The 22497-nt window shown below is 36.3% G+C and overlaps 4 protein-coding genes across 10 annotated transcripts; all 4 read right to left on the bottom strand.

Annotated features, from left to right (window-relative positions):
- Nucleotides 1-2015: 2015 nt before the first annotated feature.
- On the bottom strand, nucleotides 2016-5086 carry LOC110852368 (1,2-dihydroxy-3-keto-5-methylthiopentene dioxygenase). 4 transcript variants are annotated; one of them, XM_022100432.2, is made up of 4 exons: nucleotides 4794-5086; nucleotides 4566-4685; nucleotides 4278-4481; nucleotides 2016-2376 (listed from the first exon to the last, which is right to left on the bottom strand). In XM_022100432.2, the coding sequence occupies exons 1-4, from the start codon at nucleotides 4917-4919 to the stop codon at nucleotides 2311-2313; spliced, it is 516 nt and encodes a 171-aa protein (XP_021956124.1). In that variant the 5' UTR covers nucleotides 4920-5086; the 3' UTR covers nucleotides 2016-2310. The 4 variants fall into 4 exon arrangements, with proteins under 4 accessions (XP_021956124.1, XP_021956133.1, XP_021956116.1 ...); XM_022100441.2 differs by having other exon boundaries at nucleotides 2016-2362; nucleotides 4297-4481; nucleotides 4794-5085; XM_022100424.2 differs by having other exon boundaries at nucleotides 2016-2362; nucleotides 4794-5081.
- A 308-nt stretch (nucleotides 5087-5394) lies between these two features.
- LOC110857206 (transmembrane protein 229b) lies at nucleotides 5395-7532 on the bottom strand. Its single transcript, XM_035850848.1, has 5 exons — nucleotides 6743-7532; nucleotides 6514-6653; nucleotides 6366-6418; nucleotides 6234-6288; nucleotides 5395-6169 (listed from the first exon to the last, which is right to left on the bottom strand). The coding sequence occupies exons 1-5, from the start codon at nucleotides 6903-6905 to the stop codon at nucleotides 6014-6016; spliced, it is 567 nt and encodes a 188-aa protein (XP_035706741.1). The 5' UTR covers nucleotides 6906-7532; the 3' UTR covers nucleotides 5395-6013.
- A 2766-nt stretch (nucleotides 7533-10298) lies between these two features.
- Nucleotides 10299-17267, bottom strand: LOC110859425 (protein tramtrack, beta isoform). 4 transcript variants are annotated; one of them, XM_035850653.1, is made up of 19 exons: nucleotides 16783-17267; nucleotides 16268-16303; nucleotides 16114-16201; nucleotides 15818-15840; nucleotides 15606-15735; nucleotides 15444-15501; nucleotides 15143-15364; nucleotides 14849-15076; nucleotides 14762-14782; nucleotides 14602-14644; nucleotides 14463-14517; nucleotides 14335-14369; nucleotides 14201-14252; nucleotides 14064-14116; nucleotides 13898-13953; nucleotides 13698-13819; nucleotides 12737-13578; nucleotides 12555-12605; nucleotides 10299-11150 (listed from the first exon to the last, which is right to left on the bottom strand). In XM_035850653.1, the coding sequence occupies exons 1-17, from the start codon at nucleotides 16815-16817 to the stop codon at nucleotides 13390-13392; spliced, it is 1446 nt and encodes a 481-aa protein (XP_035706546.1). In that variant the 5' UTR covers nucleotides 16818-17267; the 3' UTR covers nucleotides 10299-11150; nucleotides 12555-12605; nucleotides 12737-13389. The 4 variants fall into 4 exon arrangements, with proteins under 4 accessions (XP_035706546.1, XP_021964078.1, XP_035706523.1 ...); XM_022108386.2 differs by having other exon boundaries at nucleotides 12555-13578; XM_035850630.1 differs by lacking the exon at nucleotides 12555-12605.
- A 735-nt stretch (nucleotides 17268-18002) lies between these two features.
- LOC118434055 (probable serine/threonine-protein kinase DDB_G0282963) lies at nucleotides 18003-22044 on the bottom strand. The gene is made up of 5 exons (XM_035846777.1): nucleotides 21862-22044; nucleotides 21085-21769; nucleotides 20847-20989; nucleotides 20608-20760; nucleotides 18003-19984 (listed from the first exon to the last, which is right to left on the bottom strand). The coding sequence occupies exons 1-5, from the start codon at nucleotides 21877-21879 to the stop codon at nucleotides 18329-18331; spliced, it is 2655 nt and encodes an 884-aa protein (XP_035702670.1). The 5' UTR covers nucleotides 21880-22044; the 3' UTR covers nucleotides 18003-18328.
- Between the last annotated feature and the right edge of the window lie 453 nt (nucleotides 22045-22497).

The raw sequence follows: 22497 nt of genomic DNA, 5'->3' as shown, positions 1-22497 counted from the left end.
GAAAAAATGAGTGAAAAAAGTCCCTTGGGCTTAAGAAGAACATCCACTAGAAATAAATTTGTGCCTACATGTGTGTGTGTGTGGTTGCTTTATTATTACTTGCTTTTGTGATGATGTTTCTCATCTTGTGTTTGTTTCATCGTTCTTTTGTATCCGGTTATTTACAATGTTATCATCTTCGTACTGGTACGCGTAGTTTTGAAAAGTGGGCACAAGTGCGATAAAAAATCCTGCACCTCTCCCATCGGTCCAACATGGTTTAATTCTCCGTCTCATAAATCCTCCACCCATCGACAATTACTCTTTGTCCTGTGCGTGCAGTAATTTTCAACGGCTCAAGCATTCTAGTAGTGCATAAGTAACTGAGTTAGTTGTCAGAACTTAGTGAATCTGGCATTATCGTTGTTAATGTGGCCGACTTTTTATCATCACTTGTACATGGCCTGATATATCGGTATATCGTTTGTGTGCTTTCGTCTTGCTTTGTGGTGGTAAAATAATTTATGCATCTCCGATTCCAATTAACACTTTGCTGTACATCGCGTGAGTATTAGTTTCTCTCTGACGACTAATGAAATATGAATTTATTCTCATTGAGTCTTTTTAAACGATATTTCATATTTCGTGATCATAACTTTTCTGCACTCTCAAAGTGTCCGGCACTCAGAAGGGTTCCTACTTAAATCCAATATCTGAAATTTATTGCTCTCCTCAATCAACAACACACTGTTTCTCAATTACATTGAAAATTTGAAAACCTGACATTTCCATGATTGCAAGTTCATGTAGTTTTCCTCGTGCATCACACACAAGTCCATATTTTGACATGCATATGCATGCGCCGCCGGTATGTGTGAGCTGCAGCGATAATCAATTTTTCAAAACCATATTAATTACTGTTAGCTACAACCACTTTTGATATGCATATTCATATGTAAAGATTGCTGCTAGAAGAAGTGTCTGTAGTGGATAACTTTGTCTGAAGTTATTTACAAAAAGTAAAGTGCACAAATTGGCCTCATTATGGACTGATTATAAATGATAACTGTGGCGATGAGTATGTTCAAAACCTGTGTATTGGGCTGGTGGACGAGTAATTCACACGTTTACTGTTGGCATAGATGGGCTATCTGTGTGTGAATGCAGGAAGTGTTAAAAAGTAGAAGCAACGACATAAATAACATAAATTTTTCACCATTTTAAAATCACTAATTGCGTCATAAAAAATCGTATAGAGCTATAATTTATGCTTTCCTATAGGCAAGCCTAATTATTATTTATTAATTATACTTGGAGGTTTTAGGAAATCGCTTTGTGTTTGCTTAAACGGCTTAATTGTACAATTTTCCGGTGGTTAACAATAATTACATGGAATCTGCATAATCTTATTTGCTTACTTCTATCTACATACATCACATGCATGCTTAGCGAAATAAATATTTACTCAGACTATTTTTTGCAAACCGTACCAACATTGTTCAAACTTTGATAATTAAGTCATATTGTACGATTCCATCCAAATTTTCATCATGAACAATTCATATGAAATTCGTATTATTTCTGAGCATTGCATCGTCTTGTTTTAAATCTAGGCTCACATTCTAAAAATGTTAAACTGGAAGCCATCTGCCTTCATTCATGAATGTACTTCATTTCTGGTTGCGAGGTTCTCGTCGAGAGGGTTCAAGTTGTCCAATGCGTGCAATGAGGTTAAAAATGGAAAGATGAATTTAAAAGATATAGTAATTTCGTAAGTAATTTCGTACTTATATGTAAAAAAAAACATATTGTGAACATGGTCAAACTCGTGGCGCATCGATGTCAACGTATTAAAAAATAATTAATAATGAAACTATGAGTCACATTTGGCACAATAATTTTAAAACTATATGCAACCACTCCCCCTGTAAATTAAAGGGAAATTGAGAGAAATGAGAAAATAAATGTACGCGTGGCAAAGTAAGACTTATTTAACTTGCTCGTTAGCATTATCCATCCAGGACTGGAAAGTGGCATAAGTACGTACATATATAGTTATTTATTCAGCGTATTATGTACCGTTGTAAAACACCTCGGTAATTATGAAACGAATTTGTTTATGATTTTATTTTTACATATGTCCAAAATATGGAAGGTTAATATCTTATGTTGGGTGAATCATACACATGTAATTATGTATAATTTTAAATTTATACATAATTCATACATGTATTCACAATATCAAATTCCTGGTTGTTTATGAAGAAACTGGCTTCTTATATTTTGCAAGATATGCTTTACGAGAATCCATTTCATCCGATAAGCCATGGGTTATCGGATTACCTCTTTCATGTGCGGTCCATACTGGCGCTCCAATGAAAAACTATAATTTATATTCTAATATACAGTCAATGGAAAAAGTATTGGCAACCCCCACGTCAGCTAAATAAAATTGGCTGTAGCCTTGGAGTGCATTATACAATTGGCATGAAAATTTGTACGCATGTAGCAAATATAATGTAGTTTTCGATTATAATCATGTTTTATTGATTAAAATTAGATTAACACAGTTTTTAAATAATTTGTTGGAAAATTTGCAAAATTAACCCGCCAAAAGTATTGGCAACATGTGGCCAAATTAATTACGCGGAACAATTTTCTTAATCACCTACCACATTTCATTACGGTAAGTTAATTAGGTGACAAAATATGACGATAGCTACATTTTAAGTCAGCAGTTGTGTTGTCTGGAATCAAAATGGCGACACCAAACGAGCTATTTTTGGCGCGGCGAGAAATATTCATTTATTTTTCGCAAAAAAAACCTGGATATCTAAAAATCAATGGAACACATACTTTTTCATATTTACTATTGGAAATGTAGCCAAGAAATATAAAATGGCAATTTTAGTTTCTGCTTTTCCATGGTTGCGGAAGAAAAAAGTCACCTTCGCCCAAAGGCAAATGATGAATCAAGCAATAAATTACTTGAAATCGGAAGATTTCAACATCCAAAACCAATTAGAATTTGAGAACCAACTGTGGAGTCAATATTTCATACAATATGGTGATCAATCAAAAATCCTACCAAGGGGTTTTAGGGTCCAGTAGCCCCATAGAAGAGAAGGCCCCGAAACGAACCAACTCAAGGTATTTAAATCAGCTAAATACCACCCAAAATAGACTTCCAATGGATGAAGAAGGGTCTAGTGGTCTCACATAAGTAAATTTAACTTATTCGGTGCGGGTTCGATGGTTAGAGTTTGGAGGATGCAAAATGAGGCTCTCAAAAATGAATGCTGCCGTCTGGGAGTCAAGCTCGGAGGAGGATCGATTATGGTTTGGGGTTGAATGACTAGGTCGTTGCGTAGTTAGCTGGTCATTATCGATGAAGTTATGACCAATGAGGTCTAAATAATCATTCCAAGCGATAATTTGAAATTATTTGGCAAAAACCTGACCTAGGAAGGAATTTAATGTTCTAAAAATGCAGTGACCACAAATATGTAGCCAAATTAGCAATGCAAGTTTTTGGGGCTCTACGAGGTTAAGCTTCTCTCGTTGGTTGAACAGTCTACCGATGTGAATCTGATTGTCTGGGTTGAGAAAGGAGAGACTGATGGAAAACCACTCGTCAAAAAACGAGCTGGCCAAAATTTCGAACGAAGATTAGGCAGACATGTTAACAAGCGTTATAAAAAGATTTTTCCAATCAATTACAATGCGTATTTCTGCTCTTATTGTGTCGAGGGGAGGTGATATGTATTACTAGAAGCAGTTTGTCGCAATAAAATTTGCGTTTTATTGATTTATAATTTTTTAAGCTAAGGGTTGCCAATACTTTTTGCGGGTTAATTTTGCAAATTTTCCAACAAATTATTCAAAAACTGTGTTAATCTAATTTTAATCAATAAAACATGATTATAATCGAAAACTACATTATATTTGCTAAATGCGTACAAATTTTCATGCCAATTGTATAATGCATTCCAAGGCTACAGCCAATTTTATTTAGCTGGCGTGGGGGTTGCCAATACTTTTTCCATTGACTGTAAGTCTACATAGATCATATTTAACCGTGCCTGGGACAGTGAATTTCTAAAAAATGATGTTAAGGGCTAATTTTTGGAGAGAATGGAAAAGGGATCCGTAATTCTGTGGAGAAACCCATTCCCCACATATTTGCGGATCCATTTTCCATTCTGTCCAAAAATGAGCCCTTAACATCATTCTGAAGAAATTATTTTTGTGCCCGCGTCCCAGGCATGTAAATGTTTAGATAAGATTTATTTATTTACACGTTTGGCTTTAATGTACCGATCCTTATCCAGAACAAGTCTATGATAAATTCCAGCCGGGAGGATGATCAAGTCTCCACCCACAACCTCTATTCGAATCCAGTCATCGCTATTTGCATCCCGAACGTCGAAATAACCTTTCCCAGCCAAAATGAACCTTATTTCCTCGTCTGTGTGCAGATGCTCCGATGCAAACTTTTTGATCTATTCAAACAAAACGAACTCATCCTCAGCGTCCTTCAGTACCATGCAATATGTATTTATAAACATAAGCGTATGCTATTCTACCATGACATCAAAGTTGGGCAACGTCTTAGAAGAAACTTCGATCTCATCTGCATATGTATATCCTCGACATTTTCGAATTTCGTCCAAAGTTCCATCCTCATTGTAAGTATCTGCGTTCAGCTAATAAGAGACAAACTTATTTTTTCAAAACTTTCGAGTTAAAATTAAAAACTTTTACTTTACACTTAAAATAGGACTGTAAAAGGGGGTTACAAAATTTTGCCTTACTTTCCAGTATAAAACTCCCGTGTGTTCCTTCAAATCCTCCAAATTCACAAGTTCTCTCTCATTCTCTGACAATTCTAGCTTGTTTTCGTCCAATTTGGACTCATCGATATGCCAAGCCCTCACCATATTCTCAATTTGTTTGAAATTTGTGAACCTTATTTTATACGCAAGTTATTATTCTTTGCTATAGCATACACTGTCACAAGACGACGAAACTACACTTGAATTAGTTGAAGTTTAGTTGAACAATCACATGTTTATTAGTATCATACCAACTCGACAGTTATATGGTTAAAGTGGATTTTAGGTTCCTATCCTATATATGAATCATGCAATATGATGCTGGTTTATGCATGCAGCATCTTTTTTAGGGTTCATTCAAATGAATACCAAACAACACTAGACGTAAACATAGAGCTGTATAATACACGTGAACAGCATAAAAACATGACAATAAATGAGATAACTCGGTCTATCGACCTAGTAAATATTTTTAAGCGAATTGTATAATGAACTTTCTAATTAGTGTTGGATGATACTATAGTATTTAATTATAATTAAATGAGTTAAGCATGTATGAATTAAATTTTTGAATCATTGATTTCAATTTTGAGCTGTTGCTAATAAGTGGAGTCTTCTAGTTTTATTATTGCTTCATGTAATTATCAATAACATAAATATGTAGTGTGTACATATATTCATTACATTTCACATATATGTACATAAATGATATTAATGACTTGGTATACTTTGAACTTTTGCTGCATGGCTTTCCATGAAGCACGTTTACTGTAGGTTTTCGAAATTAATAATACTATTGTTTACTTGGCATTCACATTCGACATAATGCGGGAACAAAAACACCATTTTCATGTGTGAAAAAAATAGAATTCACATTATTAAATTTGTCGATGTATGTATGCATAAATTATTCTAAAACTCTCCTTCACTTTCCTTTTCTCAGCATGCGACCTGAGATTAGATATAATGGAGCGTTACGAGGCCGAACACTTCATTTGAGTTTCGTTAAATTTCTCCCACTTGAAACAAACTATTTAAAAAATATATATAAATTCCTGCGAGCGTTGTATATTTATCTACAAAGTGGAATACTTAAAAAATCGTCTCAAGTATCTTTCTAATATTGCAATAATGGAAATGTTGAGAAGATCTGGAATTTGTTTGTAATGAGAACGAGTATGATTGTCAGCAACAATAATCTAACTTTGTCTTTTGTGCTTGGCTTTCCCTCGGCTTGCTCCGTTTGAAGACATTGACGTAGATATCTTTACGCGTGAGTCTGGACTGTCGTCGGACCACCGGATGTGCTCCAGTTTCCCCAAGATGATTCGCTCCGTGGCCAAACCAGCAATGAGCTAAAGTTAATATTATGTAGGTTACCAAGAGCTGTGTTTAGTTTAATTATTTAATTGATTTTACCCAGAATGGCGCATATTCCAGAGTCACCAGTCCTCCGATATTGTAGCTGAATTCCCTGCAAAAGTTAAATTCAAATTACATACAAATCATTTACTTATTGCAAGCTGGTTGAGGAACAAATAAATAACGTACGAGTAGTCCCATGGACAAGCATTAAAATAGGTCAGAATGTAGCCAGAAGTGAACTGTAACACATAAGTACCCACTAGTTAGCAAGTATGCACAAAATTGCAGTTTTAAAAATATTTTGGCAGTGGTTTCGTACTGCATACATACATACCTCCCAAAAGTAGACGGTGAGCAGGTACGCAATTGATCGGAACGCTATCGAGATCTCCTTACGATGGAGAAAGTAGCTCATCTTTTCCAACGCTAATCCACACGTGCCGTAAATCAAGAGAGACCACAAACTGGAGCATCCTGCAAAATTATTTTACAATTTTTATAAACGCTTGAAGTTGTATTGGCACTTTGTATTCCAGACTTCCCTGTATTAATATCTAACTTACCTGCCAGCTTCCAACTTTTTGTAGTTAGAAAAAAATCCCAAATTGCGGTAAAACTGACTTCAATGAAATACCCATGCAGAGCATAGATGTACAATCTGAGCAAAGTAGACAAATGTTTTGGCGTTCCAAAAGGCAAAACTTTTTCCTGTCGCTCCATGTGCATAAATGTCTATCGCAAATGAATAGTTGTTTCAATCCGTCTTCTCCAAGTAATACTGCTGGACAGGATATGATGTCTCGTATCGTCTCGTCTTCTGTTCGGTCAAGTTATTCTCTCCCAAGAATCCACAGTGCAAAATGCGTAGCAAAAAGTAAATTACAAACTGGGATTCTTGAATATGAACTGTACGAAGTAGAGTCCATATTTAGTACATGTTCAAGGAAATTGAAAAAAAGTCCGTGTCCGTTGGCTTGGCTTCTGTTTGAAAAATTCAGGCAATGAGAAATTGATTGACTTTACCCAACTCATTACAGTCTACATATACACACCCCACTAATGACTTATAATTTATGAAGCACCGAAATATGCATGCTCTTCTACGTATGTATTGACCAGCTTTTTATCCACCCCATTCCATGAATTAATGATTTAAGATAATAGATTATTCATAAGATGAGTCCGATGGGGATATTATTATTATACGTACGTACACTCACAGCAAGAATATTCTTTGCCAAAAGTTATAGCGTTTAAGGACGAGGAAGCAGCAGCAGCAGCAACTACAGCAATAATGAATCAACTAAATAAATAAGTGTAGCGAGCAATGAATGAACAGGTTTCCTTCGCATTATTTGTGTTGTATGTATATCTTACCACATTTGAACCGTTGGTTGTCATGCAAAGAACAAGACAAAAAAGTAGAGAAATTCATTCTAGAGACCAAGTCAATCAGGAAAGTCAGCTATGTTATATATCGATACTATAATTCCATGCTTCTGCTCTATCATCGACTTTGTTTTCCTTGCCACTTCTCAAATGAAGCTAGTTCAATAACGTACATAATTCAAATATGTAGTACGCCAAGTAATATCAAACAGGTTGTGTAGAATTGGATGAAAACTTGCTTTACAAACCAACCTGGAATTGAGGACAGGGTACAATACATAAGTCATAATGCCGCCTGCGAATCACCACCGGAAGCAGGGGATTGAATTAAATACCAAATTCTCACCATTACTTGCACTATAGAGAGATGAATTGAAATATCATCAATTTTATGTATTTACTTATTATTATAGCTTTACACATCCAACCAGTATTCACTTCATCCGCATCCACTGCTGCGTCATCACTCGCACAGAAAAATGCGAATATACATATCAACGATTATGAAATTTAGTGTAAAAAATCAGTCAATAGCCATGCACACGACGCGACCCAGGACATTGCACATTTCACGAATCCATGCTCAACAAGACTCATAATAGTTTCCTCTTTATTAGATTGGATTTCAGCTTTCAATGAAAATTCAACTAACAATTCATGACATGCATATCGACAAAAACATCGTGTAAGTCTTGTTTAGTCCTCAACAGAAAATGCGTGACTCACTTACGTTGCACTTTCATAATCAAATTGGCTGACAAAAGACTATTAAATGCAAAATAGCCACAAGTATGTACAATGCTCGAGTAAGGATGTTTTGGGCAATTATATTGCTACCCAAACCTATAATTTCGGTCATGATATTTAAGAAAGTAGTGCCGTGGATATTTTGATGAACAAAGAACACTTTCGAGTATAAATAGCTTTGGAGTTCAATACAAATAGTAACGGATAACGGAGCACTTACAGTGGATACTGGTGGTACCAATGTTCTTGAAGTGAAGCAAATCAACTAGAACTAATTGACAATGGAGGTCCGGACACGTTGTAGTTGACCAACTTCTAAATAATATATTTAGGAAGTAAAGCGAATGAATCTATCGTTCTCTCCGGCTTCTTGGTTTTCTAGGTGGAAAGGGAAGAGAGAAGACATCGGGGAAAGTCGTTCAGATCTCGAGCTTTCTCCCGGATGAAACTCCAAGGTGGTTCCACGTACCAAATCAGAACCAATTCCATTCAAGCAACACTTGTAAAATCATGCATATGGACTTTTGTGCTCCTTATAGCGTCTTCATTTGCATAGTTATTGCATGTTATTTTCGGGGTCTGAAGAAAGTGTGCGACATGCAACTCAATTCAACGTGCAGATATTTAAATTGATCCACTTAAATTTTCATTCTCAATTAATGAAAAGCATTGTTATTGCATGGATAATTTAATTGAATCGTGAGCTGAACCAGCCCAACCGTTTCACAAACGCAGTTTCCATTATTTAGCGAAAGGCAGAGTGAGACTCGGATTCTGGTGGGTATCCACCACCACCGCTGACTGTCGTTGCCAGTGCCGTATGGTGGTCCGTCTCACTTCTCACTCTCTTCAAATTGTTTACCGGGATTATGAACCAACTCGTGTTGAGATGCTTTTCATCTCTTACACGAGTTGGTTCAGTTGATAAATCGTTGAGCTTAAGTTTTAAATTTGGGGCGAATTGGACAAACTGAATTTGCTTATCTTAAAAACTGATAAGCGCAGTGATAAGCCCGATAGCGTTTATTTTCGAGTGGATACTACCATTATATATTCAGATAAGCTTAAGTTTTAAATTTGGGGAGATTTGGACAAACTAAATTTGCTTATCTTAAAAACTGATAAGCGCAGTGATAAGCCCGATAGCGTTAATTTTCGAATGCATATCATCATTATAAATTCAGAAAAGCTTAAGTTTTAAGTTTGGGGCGATTTGGATAAACTAAATTTGCTTATCTGAAAAATTGATAACTTCGTTGATAAGCCTCATAGCGTTAATTTTCGAATGCATATCATCATTATAAATTCAGAAAAGCTTAAGTTTTAAATTTGGGGCGATTTGAGGCTGTTTTAATAGCTTCTATGTAATTACCTTTATGTATATCATAAATACCTATACATTGTTACGGCTCCTGCCGTATAAGCCCCTCCCTCAGAAACTTTGACCCCAAAAAAGTCATGGTAGCGGTCATTTCGCAGCGGACAACAAAAGCGGAAAATGTGGCACTTCTGACGAAGAAAAATCTGGCATCAGGTTGTCAGCCGCGAAATGACCGCTAAGGTCACTTTTTTAACGATTTATATGTAGGTCGAAAAACCGCCAATTTTCGAATTTTGAAAGTCTTGATGCATCAAAATGTTCATATTCATGAGGGAAGTCAAATGTCAAATGCAAGTTGGTATCTACTTCTTTCTGTACCGAGTGTACATTGACCTTCTCATTTTTCCCAATTTTCTTCCCCAATTTTTGAAGGGGGTGTGGTTGAATATAATTCAAAAACAGCTATGCTATATTAATCCCCCCACCCAAAACTGAATTTGTAATTTTTTATGTGCAATTTGGTGAAATCGATGCGAAAAAGACTTGCACTTTTGGCTCATTTTGTACCTCGTGCGAGTTAATAAAATGTCACAATTGAATCAATAAATATTGTTTGCCATTCTTACTTGTGGTATGGTCTTTATGAAAAATAAGCATTGCTATTTTTTAAACGTAATGTATCTTGCTTATTTTATTTAATTAACCTTCTTGTATAGTGATAGTGTATAACTCAGTGAAGAAAATACGAGTATATGAAAGAAAGGTGGTTTTTGTACGTTAATTGTGTTATATTAGTAAATATATGCATTACAAATTAAAATATTAATTGTTACAAAATCTCAGGTTAGAATTATTTAGAACATATATTATTCGCAAACATTTCTTTTAGTTGAACATAGTTGAAGAAAATAGCATTTCAAGTGGGATTTTTGTTGTATATGCTTCAACGGAATTTTTATTAGCCGAAGTATAATTAACATAAAGCTGCACTTTTTGATTTCTGACAGAAAATAATAATGTTTGCAAAATATGGCAGCAGTCAATGATTTTTCACGTTTAAACGCACAGCTTACGGGACATTTAAAATTACTCACTCATTTCAATTAGTTAGATACAGAAGGTCAATATATACTCTATAGATTTGTGCTTCGGATTCATTAGGATGTGCACCAGCCAAACGGGATTTACAACATCTTACATAACGTGCTATCGTCCAGCTATTATCTTTAGAGCTATAAATCAACAAAGTGTGAACACATCACTAAAACTTTATCAATTTTCAAAGTGAGCAAATAAGAAGGTATCTCAGATAAGTAAGATTTGTCCGACATGTAAGGAAATAAAAAAAACATCGTTGTCTTAAACAATTTCATATACGAGAATAACTTGTCATCGTTGTATTGTAACCCCTTCTTCTTAAGTAAATTATTCCCTGAGATCATCCAATTCTAACAACGATGATACAAATTCTTTCATTTTTTGGAATAGGTTGCAATCTCTTGCAGATAGTTTTTCTTAAAGTATTATTACAAGTCTCTTACAATGGAACCTTTTTTCAAGCTACACGAGATAAGCTTCGTGACATATGCTAAAAAATCAAGCTAAAAATAAGAAATGAAGTGGTACTTATCTTTCCGTTGAATGGGCACTTGGAGGTCAAATATTTGAGGGCAAAGTTCACAGTAGCGGCCTGTTTTTTCTCAAGCGGGCGAGCGGAGTAGTGAAAATTTTCTCCTTCGAAGTCACTCCGCTCCCTTCACTGTCGCGCTAGTTTCGTTACTAGTATGCATTTCCAAAAATATACAACGAAATGTGGCAATAAAAATAAGTCAACTTTAAGGATTATGATTTCTAATTAATTAATACATTAATTAAATAATTAGACGCAGTTATAATTTTTAGTAGTCATCTCTGCGGTTTTCGAGGATAATATTCGATTTATAATTTTAATTTATAATATAAATAATAATAATTTATTGAACCTATCGGCACTTTTTTATTACGGATCGGTGGATAGTAGGATTTTAAAAAGAAAATATAAAATTAGATGAATGTATACACCAATTTACGAGATTGTGAAATTTTGTCAAAAATAATATGCATTGAATGAAGTGCGAGCGTGCGAGAGTGACCTCGAAGGAGAAAATTTTCACTCCTCCGCTCACCCGCTTGAGAAAAAAACCTGCCGCTACTGTGAACCAGGGTATTCCGACCCCGGGTTTTACTGGGTTGGGGTTTTACTGAGTTTTACTGGGTCGTAAATTAATAAAACCCAGCGGGTTTTACTATGTTAAAGGGGTTTTACTGGGTTTTACTCGGGTTTTACTAACTTTTATCTCAAATTCAAATAGATAAATTAATAGAATCAGTTTGCTGGTGCATATCTAACTCGAATTAAGTACTCTGATTAATATTCCGCAAATTTCTCTATTTATTTCGAATTTTTGTTTATGACCTAAAAATCACAATTTACAGCTTAACTTGGAGTTTGATCAAATTCGTATTTTTCTTGTGTTCCTGGCATTTTGAATTGATAATGTGTAAACATAATGTGTAATAAATTTTGATTTTTGATAAATCTTGATAAAATTCATTAATTTAGCAAATTGACGTAACATTCTAAGTTTTATGACTTCACCCCAAACATTGAGTAAAACCAAGTAAAACCCAGTAAAACCCCAAAACCCAGTAAAACCCAGTAAAACCCCTGGGTAGTTGTTTTCACAGTAAAACCCCGGGTTTTTCCGAACCCTGCTGTGAACTTTGCTTTCAAATATTTGACCTCCAAGTGCCCATTCAACGGAAAGATAAGTACCACGTCATTTCTAATTTTTAGCTTGATTTTTTAGCATATGTCACTAAGCTTATCTCGTGTAGCTTGAAAAAAGGTTCCATTGTTAGTTAATAATCAATTCAACAAGATAAATAATAATATGTCGCTAATATACTCTCATACTGACACTTGTGTACTATAATATAAATTAAGAAATTTATAAACCCCTTTTTCTACCACTATTGATTTTTGGTTGCAAAAAGTATTCTTTAGCACAAGAATTGTGCATAGGTAAACATAGTATGACACCGTATTAAACGTACTTACTTATGACAACTGCACTCAAATACCGCTCGTTGATCTCTCAATAGTCATACTCATCATAATTATGAAAAGACATTCAAGAAACATATCTACTTAACAAAAATATTGAAAATCTATTACACCGTTGTAAATTGTGAATGACTCAAAAATGCCTACCTAGTCTTGTAGGCTTGACAGACATGTCCGTATAATAATCGATCAAAGTAAAGTCGATCGGAATAAAATAATGGCCCGAAACAAATTTGTTGTTCATATCTGCATGACTATGTTGTAGTTGAATAATTTGTCAAATTGTCTAGTACGGTTACAAAAGAATGTGAAACATACTAACCTGTACATATAATATATATATATAATTATATATTTATAACTTGGTACACTGATCAATTTTATTTAACTAATCCCTGCTTATCCTTACAAATCTAAAAACCTTACCATTGCATAAGTGTGGCGCGTGAAATGTTTCTTATCGTCTTCTAACTGTAGAATAGTATAATAAAGCTGAATAATAACACAACTAGCCTAGTTCACTACCGCACGATCAAATGCTTTTGTTAAATGTCTATTATACGTGGTGGATGGAAATGCTTCGCTTTTAGGGTTCGCGAAAAGTTTGGTACCCTAATAATCTGAGTAGCAGCGTATAGGGGTCACTATTAACGAGACCAACCATCTCCTTGATCACCTTCTTGTTTCATTTCTAGTTGTTGCAAGGAGGATCCAGGGGGTGGACCATGATCCTGATCATGGTCGGAATCATCGTCGTCCTCGTCGTAATTCAATTGTTGCTTTTCAAGGACATTACTAATTTGGGTTCCCTGTAGAGTTACTTGTTCCAATAAATTCTGAAATGTTATAATTGATACAAACATTAGTTTTTTTCTTTACAAGTAATTGAGTTTAAATAACTTTGAACAAGTCTTTTATTTAGTTGCAAATTGATTATATTTATGATTGACGTTACCATTCCAAATGTTTGTGGGTCATTGTTACTAGAAGTCGAAGGAGTAATAGATACGCGTGGTTTTTTGGGCGTGATTGTGGAGCTTAGATAAGCCCCAAGAGTCTTCTCGTGAATGTTCAACCCTGTACAAAATAAGTAAATATGGATAAGCCAGTAGATATTAGTGCGCACCCGCACCCAAAACTTGTATATGTGCTTACTCTTTGCTGCATCCGATAAAGTAATTTGTCCCGCTCGTAATAAATTTAGTACTTGGCTGGATAAAATAAGAATATTTATAAAGTGATAACAATTTTAAGTATAATAGAAGTTTATCATATTAGGTGTCTTAAGAGGTTGTGAGTGAAATTGATTTAAAATACTTACTAGTAATTGAAATTTGTATCCGAATGATGAGGCATTTTTAAATATCCGTGAAGCTGAATGAGAATCATAATCGACAAAATTACACATCTACACGTCAAAATTAATTTAAACTTCAAGTTAAAAGGACTGAACTGTACCTCACGGTATCTCGAGTACAGCGTTGAATATGAAACTCCCAAAATCTCTGCACTACAAATTGTAGAAATAAGTACATAATTATTCAAAGTAACCACTATTCTCAAACGATGATCAAACTCATTATCTGACTTACGCTGATTTCATTTCCATTTTTTTGGATCGAATTGCCTGAAATTAAATATTTATTCTGAATAATACCGATCTAAGAATAAAATAAATAAAACCATATAGATTATATACCTATGTATATTTGCAACTTACGTTCATGATTTTTCTTGTTGTGGGCTCTTCCCAGAATTGAGGACGAGAACCTCCCCTAGTAATATTTAAGTATTTTTTTGTAAGAAATGCTGATATTTGTTATTTATTTTATACTTCAATTCAATATTATGCTTCTTACTTTTCAATATACTCAGTCATTTTAACAATATTTTGGACGTCATCTATAAAGTAGAAATTAGGCATTTCAGGTAAGAGATAAGAAGTTTATCAAACAAAAATAATTCGAAGCGTTTCATTAATTAATACTTGTAGTTTATAAAATATAAAACATCACTTACCTTCAGTAACTTCATCATCACCTATAAAAATATTATTAGTTTAGTTAGCAGTTTCGTGAAATTGTGGCGACATAACATCCCGCATACCTTCCATGATTCCCAAGTCACCGTCATCATTATCATCATCATCTCCTTGTTCGATTTCTCCAATGCCCGGCATCATCGTTTTTCGTTTGTTACTATTAGGTTTTCTAGCTCTAGCTGGCAATGCGAAGTGGGAATCCAATAAGTTTCCAACTGGAAATTCTTCATACATTTGTGACCCTTCGGTCAAGATTTGAGTAGGGCCTGTCGACATGCTCATACTCATTCCATCTAAATCAACGGTCAGTATCACTTTTCAAAGTATAAACATAGTTTTTATTTATGTAGAATACGGACCATCCATGCTCATGGGAGGTCTTCCACGCTTTCTTTTTGGTGGAGACTCTTGTAAGGAACCACCTCCATCGGAATTTCCTTCCATACAAATACTTGGCGGAGAAGGGGGTGCTGAGTCCTCTCCTCCCGTATCCCCTCCAATGAACTCGGCATGATCATCCTTATTATTCCCAGTAACTGCTGCCGCAGTAGCACCGGCGCCTCCTCCAGCGCCCGTAATGTCTGTTTATATTAATTAATAGCGAATTGTAAAATTAGAATTAAATAAAAATAACTGCCCTAAAATTTCGATTCTCATTACCTGCGAGTCCCTTTACTTGCAAACTCTCCGCTGCCTTCAACAAAGAAGCTAATTGATCCTGTCGAGTTTAAAGACAAATTATTTATGGCGCAACATTAACCATCATCCGTCATAATTGTAAGAGCTCTTTCAAGTAAAATTATGTATTTTAGGTACACTTACGTGTGCAACATTGATCTCGCCTTGATACATAAATTCAATAATAGCTTGCACATCCGCAAATTTCATGTCTTTTAATATTACAAGCGTTGAATTTTGTAGTGGGTATTCGCAAAATACTTGTTCGAAATACCTGAAATCACATTAATAATACGCATCAGAAATTTTTCATCTCGTAGATTTTCATAAGTGACAAAAACTGAAATTTTTATTACTTTGAACACGCCGAGAGCACGATCTGCAATTAAGTAAATCAAAATGGTACATTTATTGCTATTCATAGTCTGTAAACCAATATGTGGCGAGGTATATTAAGCAACGAAAATGTAATACAAGTTTAAGTCAGGTTGCAATTGATTGTAGTAAATCATAGCGACTTCAATTTTTCATTGACAATTCAAATTAAATATTAACGATCGATTCATCTATATTGTTTATATTTGAATTTAATTAAGGTTCTCAAACAATGCACATTATCGACCCACTTGGTGTAAAAATATATATTTATTACCTTGTGACATTTGATGACCTTCCCCTCACAGGCGACGAGAACATCGGTAAAACTCTCATTAAGCAGAAGTTGGTTAAACATGTGCAACCTGTGAATAATTATTTCTTAACATGTATTTTCAAAACTAATGGCCGTAGTGTTGTATATTACTTACACGTTCGAGCTATGAAACCTCCATTTTAGACAGTACCTACAAAAATATAAAATAGTTAATTTTATTAATTAAGCAACCATGTATTTTGCTACAAATTATGCATTTAGTGATTGGACGTTGTGACATGTCAACATCTGATCTGAGGGAGCATGAAAACCATTTTGTTAAAAAGCGTGATTTAAAAGGTCAGAACATACATGTATCACAATTATTTACTTATGACTTATATATGCACGTATATGTTTCTGTGTACATTCGACAGTCACTAAAGTACGAACTTCCATTACTAAAAATACTTAATACTGGAAATTATACGGTGAAAGTTTCTGATTGATAAAAAATAATTTAGGTAATTCTATGCATATGATACAACTAACATACAATTCTCAGACATCACTCCAGAAACATTATTCAACCAAGATATACGATAAATGAAAATTATCAGGTCACTCTCAGTCACTTAATATTTCATATTTATATTTATGCGTGTATTTATAAAATTTTGATTGCCTTACCCATGTGAACCCCCACCTCGCTGCTGTTGGGCCATATTTCCAACCGTTTTTTCACAAAATGAAGAATTTTTCTTTAAAAGTTTATGAAAATGTTGAAAATATAGCGAGTCAAAATGTCCAGTAGTGTAGGTTTTGGGATTTGGAAATTGTAAAAATGGCGACTGGCTTTTCTACTGATTTCAGAAAAAAGAAGTTTTTGATGGTCCGCCAATCTTGGGGCTTGTTCAAAATTTTTTCATTTTTTCCACTCGAGATTTTGAGTGAGAGGGAGCTTGGGGCGGAGCGGTGTGAGGCTGGCTGGGTCGGATGGGTGATGAAATGACCTTTGACCACACATGGGACTCAGGTCCGAGATGACCTGTGGCGGGCGAAAGTTCAAACGACAAACGCTGCGATATTTCCCCTCAAAACGGACTTCAATTCAGTACTTAATATTACACTTACTCTCACACACTTTATGAAATCAGTCCAAATTCACCGTGTGTAAAAAAGATGTGCTCAAAGAGGGGACAATCAGCCATTTCGTGACTACTTTCATACCTCTGAAACGAAAATTTTCATAATCCAGAAATACCCTTTTGTTTCGACTGCCCCCAAGCGTCATCATTTCAAAGCTTCAAACAGGCTTCCAAAGTTCCAACTAGGATAACATTCCGCATTTCATATTCCATTTTGCACATTGGGGACAAATTATGGGACGATGATAAGTGGGATGGGACGACTTGGTGGGTGTAGGCCCGGTCGGAAGTAGTGCTCGAGTTGAATGCGGTGACTCCTCGCCGTGTCTCATCGAGCCCCAGGAAATAGTTCATGGAACGCATATATGTGTTTCATTTATTCAACGCTGGCCCCCGACCGAGCCTACCGTTCCCCTCAAAAATAAATGAGAGACGCTTTTTATGACTTTCACTTTTTCATTTTTATGAGAACCACCAGCCACCACCGTCAAAACCACCACCATCAAAATTGATCACAAAATTTCCTCTCCGCTTCTACGCCGCCTCCTCCTCACTCACTACCCCTTTTGGATAAAATTATGAATCCATCAAACTGTTTTTTGTCACACGTCCACAAAAAAAAACATCAACCGTTAAACGTGATATCATGAGTTATGTTATCCTCTTTCAGGGTCAGAAAGACAAGTTTTCTGTACTTTTAATAATACACACGATATGCATGTAAACCGATGTATTAATGTAAGAGCATAATTCTCATACTAATTTACCAACAGTTGTACAACATTTATTTTATGAAACGGATAAAATTATTGGTACACATTTTCATATTATTTTATTAATATAGGGCGGTGTAAAAAATGAGACCGGATAACTTATGAATTTTGCCTACTTTTATTGTAAATATGCAATATGCTCTCGTTTCTTCGGTTTGTTATGTATGTATATATGCCATGTATATACTTGCCTGACAAGGAAGTAGAAGAAAGCACTCGTGCTTTAATAATTATGTAGAATTGCATAAAAACTAAAGTAAAAAGTACAAACACAAGGCTCTGAATTTGATTAGTGGAGTATATTAAATAACATTATCAACCAACATTTCCAAAAAAATTAGCTACAGAGTCCATGAGCGAGTTCATGAATGGTGGGAGTGTGTGTGGCATTCTGGTCCTGTTCGGGACTCTGTTCGTGACATGGACCACTTGGCCGGGACGATAGCTTCCACCTCCTTGACCTAGAGAAAATGATGACGTGGGGGACAACTTCTGTCCATTGTTGTGAGCAATAGTGTCCCCCGAGACTAGATTGCTGCGGTCACCACCGTCCAACTCACCTCCGACGGGGACGCTGTAGTTGTGCGGTGCCTTTTCTGACTTGCTGTTCAGCACGACCACATTGGGAGGATATTTACTCGAGTCATATTGGCCATGATGGGGCGGTGGGTATCGGTGTGGGGGTGGATAACCTTGTGGAGGCCTTGCCAACTTGTGCTTCACTCCTCGCATTATGTTCGAAATGGTGGGCGGGGGTCGGCGTAGCAGCCTCAGGTCGCTGTCCCGAAGTGGATGCTGATTAAATGGATTAGACTGAATGTCATTAACCAGCTCGGAATCGCCCAACGAAAGAGATATCCAACGAGGACGGTGCGGTGGCCTATGCGGCCGTTGTGGTGGTCGAGGATGGTATGAAATCGGCGACTCTGAGATTGACCCAGCAGCAGCATGATCATTATTATCGTCTTGTTGATAATCTGAGACTGCCCCGTGTGGCTGAGGAGTAGAATTGTCACCCACCGTCGTCTCACTCGCATTTGCACCGTGCGAAAATCTTGTCGCATCCTCCCCCCCACCAAGACTTATGTAGTTTACGGGTAGTTTCACCAATGTTGAATATCCTCCATAGTTTGGATCCAGTAATGTGTGTAGCATAGGATATTTCCTGCTGTATCTATCACTTGATGAATTGTTAATTCGACTACTTTTAGTCGTGGTATCTTCATGGGATGCATTGCCAAGCTTGCTTCGGAATGTGGTCCTTGGAAAGTTATTGTTACTATTATAATTATTATTGGCCCAACCTGGGTACTGGTGAGAAGAAGAAGAGGAAGAAGAAGAAGAAGGAGGAGGATGAGGGTGCTTGGAAACATGCCGGTTTCGTGGAGAAAAGTACATTTTCATTTCATCCGGTTTATCTAGTCGAGGTTTTATACTTTTCGTATTAAAATGCCGGTTGTTGTTGTTGTCGCCATGATTGACAAATCCAGAGGGGTCGTCGGTGGAGGAAGCGGAGGACGAGTCGTGCTTGTCGTTCCTTTGTGGTTCGGTCATAACGAAGGAGGCAGTCAATGGAACTTTGGCCATAACTGCGATCGTGTTGGCGTTGTCGAGTGGGTTAGACGACGGGGTAAAATGGGTTTGAAGATAGCCAGGCTTGAAGTTCATAAAGTAATTGGTGTAGTTTGGATTCGGTTGTCGAACTGTGGTTTTTGGGTGGCTGTAAGATCCGTGATAATTATGACTTGGATGATGGTGCTTCTGTTGTTGTCCCTGTTCATGGGATTCGGGGTGATTATTATTTTGATTGTAATCGCTCAGCGAGCCGTGTGCATTTGATTTGGCATAATGTGCATTGTGCTGGTGTTTCTCAGAGTCTTTGTAGGCCGTGTGTTGTCCTTTGTTAAATCCGGTGCTGGTGCCTTTCTCATCTTTTATCTCCTTCCCATCCGTGTATTCGGTTTTTTTACCCTGTTGACACAAAAATTAATGAGGTGAATTTTTATCAGGTTTTGTCTACCTGTGCAATCCCATCCCATGTATAATGCATACAGCGATGCGGTTGAAATGAATACGGTGTTTTATGCATTATTATGTAACCGCAAATTGAGCATTTGTTTTTTACCCAATACTAATATTGCAACGGTCTGCAGTAAATTCTATTGAACGACACTGACATGAACAACTACAAAAAATTACAATCTTTGTTTTCTCTTTTTAGCGATTTTAACTACGGATATTAGAAAATAGATCTTGTGACAAATGTGTATTATTAAATAATTCTACAACTTTAGAATCATGCAGCTTTTACAATTGTATAGCTATAAATTACAAACGGCAGGTGTTATGACGAAAAGTTATCAACTAACAGATACATAGGAATAGATAACTACCTAAACTACTCATGCAACGCACGTGTTAGTCAATACAATGATGAAAGCAGACAAAGCGAAATAGTTCATTTTAGTATAAAAAAGACGTAATATTACGGAATTGGACACGAGGTGTCAAATTAGGCCGGTTGTTATCATGCTTAACTAGACTAGATTGCCAGATAATCATGCAGCGTAGGAGTAGCAGCAATAGTGACTTACATGATACTTCCGGTCATCATCTTTGGTTCCATGCTTGCTATCCTCCTTTTTATTTTTCAAGCCGTAACTTTCTGCAATTCTTTTTGCATCTTCATCATCGTAAAAGTGTTCGGTCCTCTGAAATTCTTCCTTATGATACACTCTCTTAAACCCCTGGAAAAAAATTGCGCGTATAAATGAGACATCTTTATCATCTGCAGGTGGACATTTTATTATTATTATTTATTTATTTTTATTACAGAAACTCTGCGTCCTTTGTTTTTTTTCTTCGTGTCTCGATAGCGTTCCCCTTCATCGGTTTGTGATTTCCCTTGATCTTTCGCGTAATCTTTTACACCGTCCTCTTTTCCATGATAATTTGTTACCGTCTTTCCATCCGTATCTAAACATATGCATATAAAGTTTAAACAAGTACATAAAGTGCGAAAAAATAGCGTGACCATCGACTTTAGAAATCAGCTTCGAGACATGAATTACCTGTATTCGTAATTTTGTGATGTTTCCCTTGATCATTTCCGTGATGATGTTTCTGAACCTTGTCCTTGTTTCGTTCTTGCGTTCCGTACGCCTTGTAGTTAGCTTGAGAGTGAGACCCAGCACTTGCTAAATCTTGAGAACTTTTCATTTCTGGAGTCACGTAGATTTTTTGTCCCGCCGTAGAAGCCCCACCAATTGCTGCTGGTTCAAACCCCACCGCCCCCTCATCGTCCTCATCATCCTCGTCGTCTTCGTCATCTACTCCTGGTTCTGACGTCGCGTTCGTGACTTTGACATCCCAGTGAACCGTGTTGCTTTTGTTCTTATGTTTTTCTAAAGGATTTCCGTGCTCATCCGTCTCAATCACCTTCACACTTTGCAAAACTAATTTCGACCCTTGGGGTATGGCGGAGAAGATGAGTTGATCCAAGTCCTGTTCCCCTCCGTGGGCCAGAGTGTGGTTCACCAAGGCTTTCCTCAGAAATTCTCCCGTGACATAATCACTGTCACCATTAGAAGTACTCCCGTTCTCATGCAACGTCCCAAGATTAATATTTCCGTCAATATAATCTCCAGGATCATTGGACTCATTATTGGCACCCTTATGACAAGAGACTTCCAAGGGAAAGAAAACACCGAATATGATGAGAATTTGTATCAATATTTTTCGAGACAAATGACGACCCTTGGAAGCAAACATTTTACATCGATTATTTCACAATGCATAAACTTCAACACCGGAATCTATGAAATATAAAATTCGAACAGTATCGATACCTGAGAATCGGGTCCCATTCTCTGATAAAAAAACTACTTCAGATAATACTTGAAAAAAAGCCCAAACGTTCCTTTCTTTACTTTTGGTGTAGGTTGTTGATAATTGAAGCCAAAGAGACGGACCATCAACACTGTAGCATCCTGATTTTGAGGATGAGATGAAGACGTGCACACGTCTGAGTGAACGGGTGGGTGGGATGGTGGATGAACGACTGACTGAGTATACAGACACGCTAGTTATTACCAAAAGTTTCAAAAATGCATCCAACTGTCCACCCGTAATTTCTCAATTTCTTTCCACTTTTTTTGTATATATCTAATAAAAGAATAACCTTTTCAACGATTGGATTTGGCTTGGATGAGTCTCATCGCAGCTTTGTACGTGCAACTAACTCTTAATGCATGCGGTATGATATTGTATTATTTTTGGTATAATCACCCATTTCTTATTGAATATAATAAGATCCCCTTTTGGGTAGTGCACACAGAGCAGTGCGCCTTCATCTGCCAACAATTTCTGTCCTCGCAGTCTTCAAGTCGCAAAAAGAGACGGTCAGGATTAGAACGTACTGATCACATAACACACAGCTTTCATTTGCATGGGCGTTGTTCAACCAATTCAGCGTGTGTGGTGGA

The sequence above is a fragment of the Folsomia candida genome, unplaced genomic scaffold (assembly GCF_002217175.1).
Source record: "Folsomia candida strain VU population unplaced genomic scaffold, ASM221717v1 Fcan01_Sc001, whole genome shotgun sequence".
Lineage (NCBI taxonomy): Eukaryota > Metazoa > Arthropoda > Collembola > Entomobryomorpha > Isotomidae > Folsomia > Folsomia candida.
The sequence above is the reverse complement of the archived record's forward strand: the minus strand, read 5'-3'. Positions and strand labels throughout refer to the sequence as shown.